The 19,236-nt window shown below is 46.5% G+C and overlaps 1 protein-coding gene across 1 annotated transcript in view; it reads left to right on the plus strand.

Moving 5' to 3' along the window:
- Window positions 1-17,654, plus strand: part of FEZ1 (fasciculation and elongation protein zeta 1) — a 40,651-nt gene extending 22,997 nt beyond the window's left edge. The window contains exons 4-10 of the mRNA XM_082844515.1: window positions 2,307-2,393; window positions 4,301-4,469; window positions 8,209-8,480; window positions 9,479-9,559; window positions 10,980-11,055; window positions 14,929-14,994; window positions 17,398-17,654. Of these exons, the coding sequence (XP_082700641.1) occupies window positions 2,307-2,393; window positions 4,301-4,469; window positions 8,209-8,480; window positions 9,479-9,559; window positions 10,980-11,055; window positions 14,929-14,994; window positions 17,398-17,414 (768 nt within the window). The 3' untranslated portion in view covers window positions 17,415-17,654. The remainder of the gene's footprint in view (window positions 1-2,306; window positions 2,394-4,300; window positions 4,470-8,208; window positions 8,481-9,478; window positions 9,560-10,979; window positions 11,056-14,928; window positions 14,995-17,397) is intronic.
- Window positions 17,655-19,236: the final 1,582 nt, after the last annotated feature.

Genomic DNA, 19,236 nt, shown 5'->3' on the forward strand with positions numbered 1-19,236 from the left:
TGACGAATACTGTTATCAATATACGTAAATGCTGTCATTTTCCAAAATCTTTCTCACCAGCCTTCCACACTCTGTACAAGATGCTGTCCTGGGAACGGAGGGAAGGGAGGGAGTCTGTAAACAGCACTGAAAGGAAAGAGGGCTTGTTGAGAAGTGACGGGAGCAGAACAGAGTCCACTAGATAGAGGCAAAACATGGGACCAAGCTTAGAGAGGGTGAGGAAGATGAGGGAACCAGAACAAAAGCTACAGAGTGAGGAGAAAAGGAGAGGGACAGGGCAGATGCAGTGAAAGCAGAGGATGGCAGAGATCTACGTGGGGAAGAGGGAAGGGGCCAGGGCTTTCTTGGGAGGACTTTGTGCATGTGTCTCCTTTTATTTTATTTCATTTTGTAGCGGCAGACTTCTGAGATCTGAGAACATATGGGTTAGGTATAGCTCCCACGATACTACGAACTCATGGTAACTTTCACAAGCTTATAATTCATTTTCAAATCTCGTTTTACCCATGCCTGAAAAATCAAACCAGCAGGCTTTGTACCAGAGGGGAGAGAAGGCTCTAACTAGGGATCATCCATGCCGCTGCCTGGCTTCCCTAATGTCTGAACAGCAAGAAGGGTCTATGCCTAAAAGCTCTCCCCTGCCTTCACCGGGAGCTCAGAGGGAGGACCTTGGGAAGGGCGATGGTGTAGTTGAAAGATGCAGTATTAACAGCCAGTGAGGTAAACTCGCTAAAATTGGCCACATCTCAGAAAATGTAAATATTCCATTTAAAAAATCAAATTACTATGAAAAAAATTCTGGTTATAGACTAACACTTGCTGTCAGATGCTTATAAAAAATAATCCAAACAGAAAAGAAAACTTTGTTTCCCAGCATGAGCCTAACTTCTACCACAGGACTTTCTAGCCCTAAGAAAGTTCTGCCATGTGAGAGTAGTTGTGAACAAACCGTGGCTACAGGAGTTTCCTTCTGCACAGTGGGGAGCTGCAGAAAGCAGGCGGGTACCACAGGTGGTGGACTTGGCGGAGAGAGGAGCATATGGGTTCGACAGCAGAAATAGATGTCACCATCTGGCACAAAACCCCTCAAATAATCCCATTACCTCCCTGTCCTACCCCTTATCCAGGTTGAGAGCAGAGGGCCTTTGAGATATATTTGATGTTTTCTTTATGACATAGTCCCGGTTTTAAGCAAATGTAGCTAGAAGGTGATGTGTTTTGTTGGGGGTACCTGCCAAGGTGGAGTTCAAGGAAGAGGGGAGAAGTTTCTGAGGATGGACTCCCTCTGACATGATTGCTTGGATTGGAACTGGGATGTTTCCTGCAGGTGCTAATTAGAACAGGAAAAGTGTAATCCCCAGGAAAGAGGGAGATCAGCATGCCAGCTGTTGGTGCGCAAGTGAAATTGATTCCTGGATGACAGGTGTCTGCAGAAAGATTTCCTTGAGGCACTTCCTGCCAGACCCTAAATGACTTTCAAACGAGACTCCTGGACACAGACAGCTTGTTAGGTGGTTTAGGGGCTTATCTTGTGCAGGTTTTGAACATCAATACCAGGATATGGCCGCTTGGGACACCGACAGTAAAGTCAGATATGCTGTGAATACCTTGCTGGACGTCTACATTTAGAATCTCAAGGGTTGGGAGCTTTCAGAGCCTTACTTGGGATGATGGAAATCTGGAGACACGTGGCAAATGTTTCAGTATGTGCTGTTGCTGTGGAGTTTGTCCTTTGGTTGGTGTGCTTAGGTTGTTCTGTTGGCATGTCCAACGGAGCTTCTGTACATCCTTCATCAGCTACGACACCATGCCTAGATTCCAATGACACGATGACATTTCATCAAATTTTAAAAACATGATTATTTGCACTGGAACAGCCCACCCCTTTAAATGCCTAATAAAATAAAATCTGGAAACTGATCCCCAGATTGAAATTCCTTATATAAACAAGTGTGCCTTTGCTGCAGGAGTTGGTTGCCATTGTTACTCACCTCAAGAAGGTTCCTTGTTCATGTAAAAATGACCTGTCTGTCGGTTAAAGAACAGTTCTGCTCCCCATGGGTCGGAATGGTGCCGGCCACACATGCCTTATTGTCTTTTTCTAAGCTGGACCCAGTGATGCGTGCTGTGTGGACAGGGTACGCTTGGAATTGGATGAAACTCTGCACACCTCTTCAGATTTTCTCTTTACACAGGGGATGGCCAGAGTGGCCTCTGTCAGTGTCATCTATTCTAGAGACTGGAGAGAATCCTAGTTCTGCTGATGGTCAATCAGAATTCCATCCCCCACCCCCCACCTCTTTCAGATCCATGAGAAAGGAGAGGAAGAGTTCAATGAGAAGAGTGAACATTATTCTGGAATCAGTGAGGAGCCTCTGCTCACAGCAGATCAGGTACGAATCTCTCTCTCTCTCTCTCTCTCTCTCTCTCTCTCTCTAAGTTCTTGGAACTTTTAGTTCCTTTGATAGACAAAAAGTCTGAATACATACCTGCCACATCCCTTTCAGGCAGTAGAAAAATGTATGGTCTTGTGGTGGCTGTGTCTTTGGTAAATTTCATGTCTCTTTAAGCCTCAGTTTATGCACCTGCTGTAATTAGGGATGTAATTCCTGACGTGTGTTGGATGTGGTCCATGTTTGATAACAGCCAGAGATGGGCTCAGCGTTTACTGCCTTCATTTCCTGCTAAGTGTCTTTATTGCAGCTCATTGTACTTGGCGTCAAGACACTTAAACAAGGGTCCCAAATAGCTGTTCTACAAGAATAGAAATGGCAGAAGAGGCTTCCAAGTGATGGACATTTTCTCATATTTCATAGAACACTGAAAACATTGAGCCTTCCAAAAGAAGTATTAGAAACACTTGTTTTTTTTTTTAAAAAAGATCTAATGTTTCACATTTTATTGAGTTACTTAATTTTAGTTTTAATAATTTGTTACTTAGGGAAAATACTCCTGAGTCTCTGGATTCCTTATTCAACCTTTGAGTCAACAACTATTTATGGGCACTTGCTTTGAGCAGGCACCTTTCAGGTGTTTTCACAGAGTGGTTCTGAAAAAGCTCCACTAGGAGTTTTGGTTCCAGAAAGTGCTTTTCAGTAAAAGGAACTCTTTCATATCTGTGGTAAAAAGGTGGGCTATAAACAGATAAGGATCAAGAGATTAAAGGGAACCAGATTAAAAAGAATAGGGGCTAGCAGTTACCTTGTGAATTTGGGGGGAAATACAATTCAGTGACACAAGTTCAATGATAATGACTCTGAAAGAGAAGCTCAGCCATAAAATTCTAAAGGGTGGTCGTGTAGTTCGCTCGTGTTCCATGAGTGGCTTGCAGTAGTCAAAAACTAAGTATCCCTTAAATTTGTGAGTGGAGATGGGAAAGCTTGGGAATAAAATAGAAATTATTCCAGAGGAGGGGACCTAAGTGCCTTTATCTTTGATCCAGCCTAACATAAAGGAACCCACTTCAAAGACCAGTTGGCCTTGGAGATGGAGTCCATCACAGCATCGAGAACAGACAAATATATAGATGCACTGTTCTGACCAGACTCATGGATGACTTCTTTCAGAAGTGGTCTTTGCTTATTCCATTTCCTTTATGTGTAAACAATTAATGTACAAAGTAGTTCAGCCTTATTCCTTTTGGCAGTTATCTAATTTTACTCTCTCTTCTAGGAGCTGTCCCCTACAAGAGTCTAGATTACAGCGGGGATTCTTATCGATTTTCTGCTCTCCAGAACCTACCTGTCCTTTTATTATGTCATTATCTTTATTTCCACTTTTGTTGGGCAGCTTTAGTTCCTGTCCAGGTGAATTCTGGAGGAAGAGCTGTTTTCCTCTATGTAAAAAAGCAACTCCCCATTTTGAGTTATCCTAGGAACACTTTGGTTTTTTTCCCATCTTAAGCATCATCACAATGAATGGACTGGATTTTGTGTTTGAGTTGGGTGGATAAAATGTCTTTCCACTTAGAAAGAAAGTGCTCAGAAAATTGAAGTAAATGTTCCCTTCCAGGAAGCTCTGCTTCATTTCCTGAAAGAGCAGTTTATTCCCAAAAAAGCACTCATCTAAATGATGTTCTTGGAAGAGGTTTGACATTAAAGAGGACTTTATATCAAAGGAAGAGTGCTTGTAAGCCTTTGGTCAGATCTAGTTTTATTATTATCCAGTATTTATTAAGTAACAATATTGCTTTAGGAATTTTACAGACAGCAAATTAGGAGCATCCTTCCCTGATCAGAATTCAAGCTGGGATGTCCCTGCAGCAGAGAAGAGTGAGCACTCCCTTGTGTACCTTCTCCAGGTGATTGAGGAGATTGAGGAAATGATGCAGAACTCCCCAGACCCTGAGGAGGAAGAGGAGGTTCTAGAAGAGGAGGATGGGGGAGAAACCTCCTCCCAGGCGGACTTGGTCCTCCTGCAGGAGATGCAGGCCTTGACCCAGACCTTCAACAACAACTGGTCCTACGAAGGTGAGAGTCCTGGGGGCGGGCTCACGGAGGACAAACTCAGCTCTGCCAGGCAGGGCACATGCTTCACATGCCACTAAGAGAACCTCGGATCTAGGGAGTTGGCAATACCTTTCTTACTGGACATCAGGAGAGAAGTTAGCATTGCTGGGAGAGGAAGCAAGATTAAAAGGATAAAACGACCTGCTGTACAGCACGAGGAACTCTACTCAATACTGTGTAATGGCCTATATGGGAAAATCTAAAAAAAAAAAAAAAAAAAGAGTGGATATATGTATATGTATAACTGATTCACTTTGCTGTACACCTGAAACTAACCCAACAGTGTAAATCAACTATAATTCAATAAAAAATTTTTAAAAATGAAAACAATGGTAAAACAAACCAAAGGACAAGACTAAAGCAGAACGAGTAGAGGAAATCTGAACCCACTATTCACAATGATGCTACCGTGAAATCAATGAACAAACCTACAAATGGTAATGATAATAAGAGCTCGTATTTTTGGAGAGCTTTGGAGGGCCAGGCGCTGTTCTAAAACTTTCTATGCATAATCTCATTTCACGCCCGTGCCAACCCCATTAGGATTGAGCTAACTGAGTTTCCAAGAGGGTAAGTGACTTGTTCCGAGGCCACCGTTGCAGAAATATAATTAAGAAATAAAATCTCCTCCCCACCCAGAAAACCTCTCCACAGAAGTAGAGGTTTTCTTTCTGAGAAAATGAAAACAATTTCATTATTGAATTGATGCATGTCACAGTCAACCCACTAAAGGGATTGCAAAACTGGAAAGAAATCTAACCCGTGTCTACAGCTAACTGGACACAACCCATTACAATTTTGCAATTTAGAGTCAGGTGGCAAGTTAGGCCCCTGTTTTCTTTCTTGGGGATGACTTTTCAAAGCAGTGGCTCCCAGGTCCTTGAGGAAGCACATCTGAGTCCTGAGACTGGCCAGTGGCTTATTTAACCATTAAAATGATGCACATATATTTGAAAAACAGAGAGAGAGATTCTGAAAGAAAAAGGGAGGTGAGGGGGGCTTCCCTGGTGGCGCAGTGGTTGAGAGTCTGCCTGCCGATGCAGGGGACGCGGGTTTGTGCCCCGGTCCGGGAAGATCCCACATGCCGCGGAGTGGCTGGGCCCGTGAGCCATGGCTGCTGAGCCTGCGCGTCCACAGCCTGTGCTCCGCAATGGGAGAGGCCACAACAGTGAGAGGCCCGCGTACCGCCAAAAAAAAATACAACAAAAAAAAGGGAGGTGAGGAAGAGGGGAAGTCTCTTCCCTTATTTTCAACAGGGAGAATCAAGCCTCTTATTTTAGTTTTTTAACATCTTTATTGGAGTATAATTGCTTTACAATGGTGTGTTAGTTTCTGCTTTATAACAAAGTGAATCAGCTATACGTATACATTTATCCCCATATCTCTTCCCTCTTGCCTCTCCCTCCCACCCGTCCTATCCCACTCCTCTAGGTGGTCACAGAGCACAGAGCTGATCTCCCAATGCTATGCAGCTGCTTCCCACTAGCTATCTATTTTACATTTGGTAGTGTATAACATGTCCATGCCACTCTCTCACTTTGTCCCAGCTTACCTTTCCCCTCCCCGTGTCCTCAAGTCCATTCTCTATGTCTGCGTCTTTATTCCTGTCCTGCCCCTAGGTTCTTCAGAACCTTTTTTTTTTTTTTTAGATTTCATATATATGTGCTAGCATACAATATTTGTTGTTTTCTCTTTCTGACTTACTTCACTCTGTATGACAGACTCTAGGTCCATCCGCCTCACTACAAATAACTCAATTTCGTTTCTTTTTATGGCTGAGTAATATTCCATTGTATATATGTGCCACATCTTCTTTATCCAGTCATCTGTCGATGGACACTTAGGTTGCTTCCGTGTCCTGGCTATTGTAAATAGAGCTGCAATGAACATTGTGGTACATGACTCCTTTTGAATTATGGTTTTCCCAGGGTATATGCCCAGTAGTGGGATTGCTGGGTCCTATGGTAGTTCTATTTTTAGTATTTTAAGGAACCTCCATACTGTTCTCCATAGTGGCTGTATCAATTTACATTCCCACCAACAGTGCAAGAGGGTTCCCTTTTCTCCACACCCTCTCCAGCATTTATTGTTTGTAGATTTTTTGATGATGGCCATTCTGACTGGTGTGAGGTGATACCTCATTGTAGTTTTGATTTGCATTTCTCTAATGATTAGTGATGTTGAGCACCCTTTCATGAGTTTGTTAAGCCTTTTATTTTTAATGCATATTTGCCCCATGTCACATTCAAGTCTTAAGGGGTGGAGTCAAAATTTGAAACTAGGCAGGTTAACTGCAGAGCCCACACTCTTAATCTGTGTATCGTATTAACTCTCTGACACAGGTTTGTGGTAATTATGATCCTGCAAAGAAAGAGGTGGATGAAGCGTGAAATTAAAAGATGTAACAGCAGTGGCAAAACTGAGTATAAAATTCATCCATCTGCGGGGATAGTGGTAACTAGGCGGCCGGAGGGGACACGTTCCCTGGGAGCGGATCCGAATGGGGGTGACGGGACTTATAAACGACGGAGAGGGAAGGCAGGCTGGTCAGGGTATAAAGGTCCAAGCATAGACTAGAATAGTGGTGAAAATAGAGGCATGATCTGAAGAACTGCACCCTCTAAGTAAAACCCTGTGGCTCTGAAGAGCAGAGGCAGGGCGATGGCAGCAGAAGGAATCTGCTGGGAGGGATGGAGTGGATTTGGCCCTGGTGCTGCATTCACAGCCGCTCCAATCAGGCCATTCTCCGGCACACAAAGGTCCCACACATAGAACTGCTCAGCAAAAGACTCGGGAAAACGGCTGAAATGCAGAGTGAAATGGCAAAAACAGAAGGAGGAGGACAGCTCCAAAGAGTGAAATTAAAGGGGAAGGTTGAGCTAAGTCAGCAAATCCCCCGGCAGAGCAGGAGCAGAAAGGGAAAGGAAAATGGATTCTGATGTAGAAACAAAAGATGCCACTAGGAAGGGGCACATTCAAAAATATGCTCCCGAATCTACTTTAGGTGAAGAAGTCTTAGGGGACAAGCATTTAAAACAAAGTGATTGGTGTCCTGTCTTCCCAGGTTCCCTTTCCTTTTCTCTGACAGTAGCAGGCGACTCGGTACCAACAAGCCAGACTTCATTTTTCTGTACGTGTTGCCCATCTTTACATGTTTCACGTATTTTTGGGCACGTGCACCACGACACAGGACAGTAGGTGTAAAGAAGGCCTCAGGTCGCTCTGTTTATTTTGCTGTCGGCTGTGTCTTGATCAGGTTTTGGGAATAAACACCACCTTTCTATTGCTCCTCAGCACGGATGCCAAACCCCTTCATCATGTATTTTCCCCCCAATTCTTGACCCATTTCACATGAGGAATATTACAGAGACAGAGGAAAAATAGGGAGATGGAACAAGGGACCAAAAACCACATGTCTGCCCACACACGTTTTTGTGGACAGAGTCCACAGAGTCCACAGTCCTTGGGGGCTGTTTTTCCTCCCTCCTTCGTTTCCCCGAGATGATGTTCTCTTCCTCAGTCGATAACTGGCTCTCCCTGCTGGCACGCCCCTAAATTGTGAAGGTCTGTCATGGCCCTTTGAGGAACTGTCTGGGGCCGGGGGGTCTCCTCCAGACCTGTCAGGCGGCCAGGGCCCCGGGGGCCTCTCCAGTGGGCTGGGCTTGATGCAGTGACCCTGCAGGATGGTCTACCCCTGCAGGACTGAGGCACATGTCTGGGTCTGAGCTGACAGAGCTGCTGGACCAAGTGGAGGGCGCCATCCGAGACTTTTCAGAGGAGCTGGTGCAGCAGCTGGCCCGCCGGGACGAGCTGGAGTTCGAGAAGGAAGTGAAGAACTCCTTCATCACGGTGCTCATCGAGGTGCAGAACAAGCAGAAGGAGCAGCGAGAACTGATGAAGAAGAGGCGGAAAGAGAAAGGGCTGAGCTTGCAGAGCAGCCGGATAGAGAAGGGAAGCCAGATGCCACTCAAGGTAAGAGGACAGCCCGGCACGAGGACCAAGCACACCCACGCCTCCGGGCTCCCCGTTGCAGGTCCCGGGACCAGCCCTGCCGTGACCCCAGACAGACCTGTCCTAAGCCGTGACAATGAGCAAGGACACCCTGGCAGACAGCAGGGCCACGAGAGGGAGAAGAGCCCACCCGTGTCCTCTGCCCCCCTAGAGGACGCCCGGTCTAACTGCAGGAGACAGGATGTAACACGGAAAATAAGTGACTATGGCGTGTGCTCTCTTAAGCTAGATCTGAAAAAGTGGGTTGAAAGCATTTAGGATTGAAAGGGGTTGTGCCCTGGGACGAGCCTGCTACCAGCACAGCTTAGGGTCCTGAGTCATCTCTTTAGGACGTCCATAGAGTGTTTCCGGATGGAACATTATGACGCCTTGTGATATTGACCAGATTCTTCTAACCAGTGGTTCTCCATCAGGGAAGCTCAGCAGAATCAGCTAAGGAGCTTTTTCAAAATACCTTTTCCTGGGCTCCCTCTCAGACCTACTGAATTGGGCCCGGGCATATGCATTTTGGAAAAATCTTTCCAGATGAGGACAGTCGTTTTACACCTGCCCTTCCCAATGGCTGGGCATTTTTTTTTCTTCCCTGAGACATTTTCATCCTCATCTGTCCAAGTTTCCCTCTGCTGCTTTATTTTTCTGTGTACACAATGGAGGCTGAAATGCGGAAACCCAGGAGTGCGGGGGTGGGGGTGGGGTCTCGTCGCCCGAGGCACTCACTCAGATAAGAGCCTTTGAGACTCTGCTATTGCTTCTTGCAAAGCTCAGGCTGAAATTTTGGCCTGTCTCTTAGCCCAGGTCTTACCTTTGCTTTCTAGTCGCAGAATCGGGGTCCGGATCTGGGACAGTGTGGAAGCTGACGGGTCCAGGTAGCTTAGGGAGGACACAGGTGTCCCTGGGGCAATGAATATGAGCAGGAAGCACTTGACCTTCTGAGTCTCGTTGTTCCCCCCCCTCCCCAGCGCTTCAGCATGGAAGGCATCTCCAACATCCTGCAGAGCGGCATCCGCCAGACCTTTGGCCCCTCAGGAACTGACAAGCAGGTACAACCCATCTCCCTGCTCCCAGCTTCCTTCCCAGATTCTTGCAACTTGGTCTCTCCAACAGAGCAGGGGATGCTGATTCACTAGAATTATCCCTGCACGGGGCCAGGTTGCAGGGGGAAATGACCTAATAATTTCTTCCATTCTAAGGAGGAACAGAAAGTGTCTTTTTAAAGGCAAAGTTTTTTGAGCTTTAATATGAGAGGGCCTGGATAAAACTTAAAACTCAACACCACTTGTAGACCTATGAGTTCAGTTGTTTTCAGAACAAAATGCATTAAAGGGGAATCCACTTCATGAAAGATCCCATCCAAGAGCTTCATTACCTCTGCCACACTGGGCCACCAGGTGAGCCAATCCCACCAAGACTGCCTCTTCACTTCAGCTGCCCTGTTGACTGTAACCTGCGCTGCGGGGGTCTCCCGTTGAGCTCCATTTAGTCAATCTCTTCTCACCTGAGAAGTGGCTAGCAATTCTGGCTCTCAGGTGCCTGCCATGTGCTAGGCTCTGTTGCTTAGGGCAGTACAGAGATGAGGAAACCCTGGTCCAGCCCTCATACAATGCATAATAGTCTAACAGAGAAGGCCAGTTTGTCACTAGACACCTTTGAGATTGTGCACAAAAACTGTGTATGTTTTAGACATATTTGTAGCTGAATCCTAAGTGTTAGAATTCTGGAACTACAGCCTGGGAAGAGATTTTAGGAACATCTAACTCCCCTGAGTTCACAGCAGTGAGAACTAAGGCCCAGAGAGATTAGGCGTTTCCCCAGGGCCACGCTGCTAGTGGCAGGGCCAGGACTGAAACACAGGCCTCCTGGTCTAGAGCTCTTCTCACTCACAACGCCCAGGCTCCCTCAGAACCTTCCAGGTCTCTCTGGCCGGTGTTCTTTGATATCCCACTGGACCCTAAGATGATTTTGTTGTAGGAGCACCTCATCTCCAGCAGAGGGAGCAAACCCAACATCCCAGACCCAGGGCGGGGTTGAGGTTTTCTCACCAGTCATTTTGACAGAAGAGAAACCATTCATTCTCAAGTTGCACTGCAGAAGATAAGAAAATATCACCCCCCACCCCCTTAGAATGTTGTCTGCTTTCAGCCTGGAGGAGAAAAAGCTCACCAGGATTCCTAAATAATCAAAAAGTTTCTAGTGTCAGAAGAATATATCCGTTGGAGTGGAAGGACATTTTGCCTGGCTAATATGGTAAAGTCTTACTTTTAAAGAGACATTTTCCAAAAATGGGGAAAAAGTCCTGAAACGATGGTGCGCACATCATCATGGGTGTTGTCGAGAACGTCAGATTTGATGGAGCGTGTTTTTTAGAGAAAAGCCCAATCCCCATGCAAGCTGTCAACCGTATCTCAGCCCCCGGGGGCCGGACTTCTGTCTCACATGCTGCACACCCTGCTTGTCTTCTAGTACCTGAACACGGTCATCCCTTACGAGAAGAAGGCCTCGCCCCCGTCGGTGGAAGATCTCCAGATGCTGACAAACAGTGAGTTCCTCCCATTCGCAGCGAGACCAGGGGCTCATTTCCCTCCCTCCCACACTGTGAGTTGCACCCATGATATCTCAGTCCGGAGGTGTCCCCAGAGCAGTTTCTATGGGTCAAAATGTGCTCCACACCGTTGCATCACGTCCCCGGCACGGGGTACAATTAAAGAGTTCTGCAGCGATACCCAGAGCTGCCTCGTCTTTTCCCCGTTCCTGTAAGGGAAGAGACTTGCCAGAGAAAAGGAGCTGGTGGAAGAGGCTGGGGCGGTGGCCGGGTGGTAGTGGTGTGCAGGGGCTCTCTGTGGTTCATCCACAGGTCTCAAGGCTGTGCACTCTCTGCCTTGCCATTTCTCTCTTCTGAAGCTTGAGGTTGCCTCGCGTCCCTAAGGCAGGGAGCTCCTTCTAAGGGACTGGCTATATTTACTGAGAAGCAAGGTTTCTTGAGTGGGGTAAGGCTGATTAGAGAGAATAGAGTCTGGTTTTCCTTCCAGGCAATGACTGCTTCCTCTCTTCCACTCTGACTCTAGTGTTAAGTAATATTAAGAAACATTCTGAGCTATGGGAGAAAACAGCCTGTGATAAAGAGCCTTTTGGAGGCAAAATCTCTTTATAGACATCAAACACTACAACCCGCAAAGGGCCGGGGGGCACGTGGTGTCAGCCCTCAGTGTCAGCTTGATTCTTTTAGGAAGAGAAAAATCCTAGGCTGAGATGTGGGGACGGGCTCAGTGAATCACGAGACCGTCCATCTCCCTGGCAACCGTGCACTGCATTGAGTGACACACTAACCGGGCTGTGCAGCCCGCAGCCCGTTGCTGTGCTGCTGCCTCGGCGGGAATGGACCCCTGCAGGGCTATTTGACACCCTAGGGAATGGGAAGAGGAGCTTCAGCTGTTTGGCTGAGGAAGATAGATACCTCCTGGGCCCAGTGCTAAAAGTGCCCAAACGGTTTCATTTTTATCGTTTTAGAGAACTAAAGCAGGAGGTTCTGGTAAACGGAAATCTTGCCTACATCAATAGATACTGCGGCCTTGAGAATCTGGAATTTTAAATTCAAAGTGCATCGGCTTCCTCTAAACTCATTTGGAGCGCCTTTATTTGCATACATATGCACAAAGATTTTTTTTAACGGAAGCAGATAGAAACGAGCTGACATTTATAGGTGTTTGTATTTTCACAAGGAGTAAGCATTTGGAAAATAATTTGGACAAATTATGAAGGTTGATATATGTAGAGTACTCTATCGTGCTCTTTTTTTTTCTATCATGCTCTTTTTAAAAAAGGAAGAGCTATAAATTTATTACAGATACCTATTCAGGAATTCAGTGTGAAATCCTTTCATTTTAATTAAGAAACACTGGGTTTGTTTATACATTTCAAGTTCATTTTAAAAGTTAGGGCTAGAGTATATCCATCATTTAGAATACTTTGGAAACATAGAAATGTGAACAAAAGAAAATAAGTAACTTCTTGTCCCCTTCACTGTGGTTACTGTATGGTGTTTTTCAGCCATAGTATTTTATGCCTTTTCCATATGGTTGGGATTATACTGGCTATAAAATTTCATATCATGATTTCAGTCACATCAGTTAACATTTGGTTAACATCCTTTTTATGGCTCTCTCTTCTGTCATATGGACATACGACATTCCAATATTTTATCCCTTTAAAAATAAAACTGCCAACTTTCCTGAATACCAATTCTCCTGTAGATTATGAAAGCTCTCTTTTTGGGCACATCCTTGTATGGGTTCGTGAATAACAACTCCTCTTTCCCCAACTCCTGAGTCAAAAATGTAGGCCAGGGCTTCCCTGGTGGCGCAGTGGTGGAGAGTCCGCCTGCCGATGCAGGGGACGCGGGTTCGTGACCCGGTCCGGGAAGATCCCACATGCCGCGGAGCGGCTGGACCTGTGAGCCATGGTCGCTGAGCCTGTGCGTCTGGAGCCTGTGCTCCGCAACGGGAGAGGCCACAACAGTGAGAGGCCCGCGTACCGCAAAAAAAAAAAAAAAAAAAAAAAAAAAAAAAAAAAAAGAATGTAGGCCAAAGACTGGCTCCGGGGACTGGACAATTTATATGAATTTTGGATTTTGGAGATCACCTTAGTCACATATTGACTGAGTGCAATTATTGTATTTTTACGCCTATCTTCTTGGTGGGCAGCATTTAGTCTGCTCGTGCTCAGTTGCAAAGTATTTTCAGCCTATTACATCGAAATGAATCCATGTCTAAAAATACGGAAGAAATAAAAGAAAACATTGCCTGGATGGCCTGAGGTCCAGTCTTTTTCTGGAGTTGGCCACGGACTCATGCCACCATCAGGCTCTGTTCCTCACCCACTCCTGAGCTTTGGAGTCAAGTTCCATGACCCTGACTTGCAACGAGGCAAGGTAATCAATGGAAAACAGGACCTAGGAATGGACTGGGGGGTCCCTCCATTGTAATGGTTGCCTCCTGACCCCAGCTATCAGGGCCAGCTGATCTTTAGTGTTTTCTCCACTTGCCAAAAGTAATACATGTTCATGGAAAAAAACTGGACACTGTAGAGATACCATGTAGAAGGGAACAACGCCCGGGGTCTCACACTCCAAGGTATCTGCTTTTGACGGTTTCATGCACATTCTTCCAGATTTTTCTATGAATATTAGCATTTATTATTTACTCATTTAAAATTAATACATAAAGTTCTGCAGCCTTCTTTCTTCATTCTTAAGTATGTCTTGTATACAGAGATCGCTCTTATCTCTCATGAAGCTGTATGAGACCGTGTATATATTACATACACCATAGTTTACTTAAGGCATCCACTGATGAATAACTATTGTTGGATAACCCACCCCTGCCCTCACTTTTTGATAGTATAAGCAAGGTCCAGGTATTTCCTTGAAGGATTTTCTACAAAGCTGACTTCCACAACATGAATCATGAATATGAGAAGATGCTTCCTAGTTTAATAACAGAAAAATCTATTTTTAAAACTTTTATAAAAAGCCTTTAGGCTTTATTCACGTCCCTATTGTTTGCTTCAGGTGTAGGTCATATCCTGTTTCAACAAGAAGTCTGTAAGCTCCTTGAGGGTCATTAATACTCTTGCATTTCCACAAATTCTAGTGCTGTACTGGGCATAGAGTAGAAAATATTTGTGAAATTGAATTCATTTGCAGTTAATAAACTGGAGGTGAGAACTTTGCTAATATCTGTTTATACGAACAGAATGTCTTTAAAGACAGATTTATCGGTGGTTCGGTGACGTGACAGCTGTTATTCTTAACATTTGGATTGCATCTGAAAGCTGATTCCTTTTTAAAATTGCTTTGTTTATTTTTATGATCATTAAAGATACATACTTAGGAGGAGATGTGGAAATTATAGATGAGCACACACACCAAAAGTAAAGGATAAAAGAGAAGTCACCTCATCCACAGGGCCACCCTGACGCTTTTTTTTTTTTTTTTTTTTTTTTTGCGGTACACGGGCCTCTCACTGTTGTGGCCTCTCCTGTTGCAGAGCACAGGCTCCGGACGCGCAGGCTCAGCGGCCATGGCTCACGGGCCCAGCCGCTCCGCGGCACGTGGGATCCTCCCGGACTGGGGCACGAACCCGTGTCCCCTGCATCGGCAGGTGGACTCCCAACCACTGCACCACCAGGGAAGCCCCGACCCTGACTCTTTTGATGGATTTCCCAGCAGCCCCCTCCCCGCCCCAGCAGGTTGAATGCTGACTCTTGCCAGAGGCTTCTAGACTTTGCTCAGTACTCAGTGAATGTCTTGTTTCCTTGACTCTGTCTCGCTCACTTTGGGTTGGTGGGTTGTCTGGCCCCAGAGGTGAGCCCTATGCCCTGATGCATCTTAGCTCCTTTCTCTCTCCTTCTCCAGTTCTCTTTGCCATGAAGGAGGATAATGAGAAGGTGCCCACTTTGCTGACGGACTACATTTTAAAAGGTGAGAGCGGCCCAGGCCTCTGGGAGCAGAAGCATCCTCTAGGGCCCCCTCCCCCAGGACTCCTGCTGGACACGTGGAACCCGCACTGCAGCCCTCCCAGGGCATCCACGCCAGGCCAGATCGGGCAGGGCCAGGGAACTCAGTGGACAATTGTGGGGAGGCCCTCGCCTTTGGATGTTGCTAGGAGGCCTGAGGAGGAGATTCCATCACCCCCGAGTCACCAGAGTGACTCCACACAAAAAGCAGCCAAACCAACAAAAGACTTATTGTGAAAGTTCTCTGCGGCTTGGGCTATTTAGTTGGCAAAAACAAAGCCAGAGGATACCTTTAACAGTTTCAACTACTTGAAAGGCAGCAAACTAGAGTCATGATTAGCTACATCCTTTCATAACTTTTTTGTTTCATCTTTTATTATGAAAATTTTTAATATATATAAAAGTAGAGTGAACGGTATGATGAACTGCCATGTACTTAACATCCAGCTGTAACAATTATTAACTCCTGGCCAATCTAGTTTTCATTTATATCACTTCTCTCTTCCATGTTATTTTGAAGCAAATACCAACCACTATATATATTTTTCATCCATGAATATTTCAATGTACATTCCTAAGATATAACCACAATATCATGATCACAACTAGAAAAATAAAAAATGTAAAAGTATCTTTGAGGGACTTCCCTGGCCGGCCAGTGGTTAAGATTCCACACTTCCACTGCAGGGGGCTCAGGTTTGATCCCTGGTCGAACTAAGATCCCACATGACTCATGGCATGGCCAAAAAAATATATATATATATATCTTTGATTACCCAACCAGTGTTCAGGTTTCCCTGATTTTCCTATAAATTTTTTTCAGGTTATTTGTTTGAATCAGGATCCAAAGAAGGTCCATATATTACAATTGCATAATGTATCTCTTAAATCTCTTTTAATATATATAGGTTCCCCTTTCCCTCCTCTCTCTCATTCTTTGTATTTTATTTCTTAGAGAAACCAGGTTATTTGCCCCATAGCATTTCCTCATTCCGGCTTTTCCTCAGTAGTTGTGTCCTCATGGTTTCATTTAATACGTTCTTCAACCTTTTGTATTTCCTGTTGCCCAGTAGAGCTAGAGGACTGATCACATTCAGATCGTCCACACCAGACCAGACCAGGCAGGGCCAGAGAGCTCAGTGTACAATTGTCCACAAAATTTTTTATAAGTTTTAGGTTATCAGTGGTTGTAAACTTCCATTGCGAGACCTATTACCTGGTTGTCTTTCTTTGGGGGATATTAATATCTGTATTAGTCTGCTCAGGCTGTGAAAACAGAAGACCAGGTGGCTTAAACAACAGAAATTTATTTTCTCGCAGTTCTGGAGAGTAGAAGTCCAGGATCAAGGGGCCAGTAAAGTGGGTTTCTAGTGAGGGCTCTCTTCTTGGCTTGTAAACAGCTACCTTCTCGCTATGTTCTCACACGGCCTTTCTTCTGTGTGTGTGGGGAGAGTGCCAGAGCGCTCTGGTGCTTCTTCTTACAAGGACACTAATCCCGGCAGATCAGAGCCCCACCCATATGACTTCATTTAACCCTCCCTCCTTAGAGGATCCATCTCCAAAGACAGCTGCACTGGGGGTTAGGGCTTCAACATGAATTCTTGGGGGGACACAAACATTGACTGTGTAACACTCTCCATCAATGGTCATTCATTGTCCAGATTCTGTTTTTCATTAGGTTTTGCTCCACAGGCACAACCTTGGGCGCAGCTTCCAAAGGCTTGTGGACTTCAGTTTAGAACCTCTGAGCTGTATTGTTTCCATAAGGCTCAGAAAGATTAATATTAAATTTCTGCAGGATGAATGTAGGCTAAACATTGGGAAGAACTTCTGACTCTTAAAGTTTTAAAAGAATATCCCATTTCTCAAAGGAGGTGTGTAGAAATGGGTTCTGTAAGTCTGGGAGCCCGAGAGCTAGACTTTACCCCTCACGATCCACTGAAATGTCAGTGAATTTATAAAACTAGTTAACATTTACTGAGCACTTTCTATTTGCCTCTGAGCAACCCTGTGGGGTAGGCAGAGGCACAGTCTACTGTATACATGAAGAAGCAAGCACAGGTAGGAGAACTTATTTCCCGAAGGTCATAGAATTAGTAACAGCCAGACCCAGGATGTGAACCCAAGCAAATGGGCAGCAGAGACCATGCAGTTAATCATTACACTGAACAATCGCCTATCCCTGGCTCTTCCTCCTTCTGGAAGGAAGACACGTGATCACCATCCTTCCCTGGTTCTAAGGGGGCAGTTCTCTGCTCAGGACGCAGGCGAGAGGCTGGCGTGACCGCTCTCGGCCACGGACACCCCGGGCTGGCAGGTCTGGCCACACACTTGCTTTGACATCCCTTCTCTCCTCTTCTCTTTCCAGTGCTCTGTCCTACCTAACCTTGCCCTTGGGAGCAGCCTTGCTGCGGAGGTCACTGAGCAAGAGTCATCCCACCGCAGGGACTGCATGACACCACGTAGCCTCCGCCGTGTATTTAAACGTGTATAGCTTAACCTGGATTAAACATGAGCAAATGCGCGGGGTCCTTTGCTGTTGGCTTCTAGTCCTAGTAACCATTGGATGCATGACCGAGGGGCAGGGCTGGTGACGTCACCTCCTCTCTGCCTGTGTCGGAGGGAGGTAGACGCTGTCGCCACTCATGGTGTAGTCTGGCTCCAGCCCTCAAAAACAGCTTCCACCCTAAGACTAATTTTGAAATAAACCTTCATTTAATTAATATTCCTCATGTGCTTTGGCGTGTGGTGTCCCTCGGCCCTCTGGTACAAACCTCCAGAGAAAGGATGTGTAGCTGCAACCACATGATGCTCGTGGCCCGTGGCAGCCAACACGGTGTTTAGGGCTGGGCCGGGTGTGGGTGTGCATGCCATGCCCTGTGGCGGGGCTGCAGACGGGAGGACGAGGCCATCTGCAGACACCTAAGATCTAGCTGCTTGACAGTTTTACAGGGAGCCGCACGCTGAGTTGGAGGAGCTACTGGTTAGAGAGGAGATTGTGAAGTTAGCGCATGGCAAGTGAAGCTCGGGGGGAGCGGCTGGGCAGCTGGTGCCTCCTGTTGGGATGGCCGGGTTGACTCCAGGAGGCCCGGGTGCTGGAGGGCATCAGCTCCGCTGGGTTCTCCCAGTGTGGGGGTCCCGGCTGCTTTCCTGACTGCTCCCACCGACCCCTGGTACCCTCTGGCCGTGCGTGCCCTCCTTGCCCTCCCTGCAGCCCTCGACTCCCATGTGCTGTCCCCGGCATTGGTGGCAGGCAGTTGCCAGCCTCTTTGGGCCAGCAGGTGAAAGCTGTCCTCGTATCCGGAGGGGGCGCGATTTCACCACGACCTGAACTGTTTTGGCTTCCATCTTCTGGCTTGAGTGATATTAACTCTGCAGATTCTCACAGCCCTGTCTTAAAACAAAACTTTTATCAAGTACTTGCTATGCACCTGCCTCTAGCTTTGTCACCTCTACAAATCATCTTGCATCTCAGCAGCCCTACGTAGGTAGTAGCATTGCCCTGATAGAAGGATGCGGAGACCAAGAAGCAGAGATGCTCAAAGTGGTGGAGTCAGACTGGCACCTCGTCCTCTTATCCAGTTAGATCTGCACCCCCTCTTAGGAGTTTGGTGTTTGTGTGCCACACGGAAAGCCGTGCTTCACCACACTGGCAACTCCACAGAAGGCCACAGATCGACACAGGTGACAATAGAAGGCATCCTTGTTGCCCTGCCTCTCACTTCCTGGGCCTCTGCTTTTCTAGGAGCGGTGCCGCAGAGCAGTAGCAGTCTTCCCTGGGGGTGAGGGGGGGAAACTACCCCAGTGCCTGCAGCTCAAACTCAGGCATCTACACAGAGCAGGACTTCTGTGTGGGCAGAGCCCCGGCCACTATAGGAAGGTGGAAACACCACAAGGTACCCAATGCAAATCCTCAGGGGTCAGCACGTGTACCTAAGTACCAGAGCTTTGACAAAAAGGGGCCCCTGCAGCTCTGCATTCTTTGGTGCCACGACCAAGGGGCAAAGGGCCACTGGCAGGGTGAGGTCCTTAGCACGATTCACACTTTGCCAGCTATGGGGGGTGGGGGAGCAGTGAATTCCCAAGAGCCTTCCTTCCTGCCTTGGATTTGTCAGATCTGGGTCAGCCACTCCTTTCCCCCAATTTATCCTGCCAGCAGGTGTCTGAAGCAGCAGAGACAAGCTAATCAAAGCTGCTGGCAGTTAAA

Source organism: Leucopleurus acutus, assembly GCF_964270905.1.
Source record: "Leucopleurus acutus genome assembly, chromosome: 8".
NCBI lineage: Eukaryota > Metazoa > Chordata > Mammalia > Artiodactyla > Delphinidae > Leucopleurus > Leucopleurus acutus.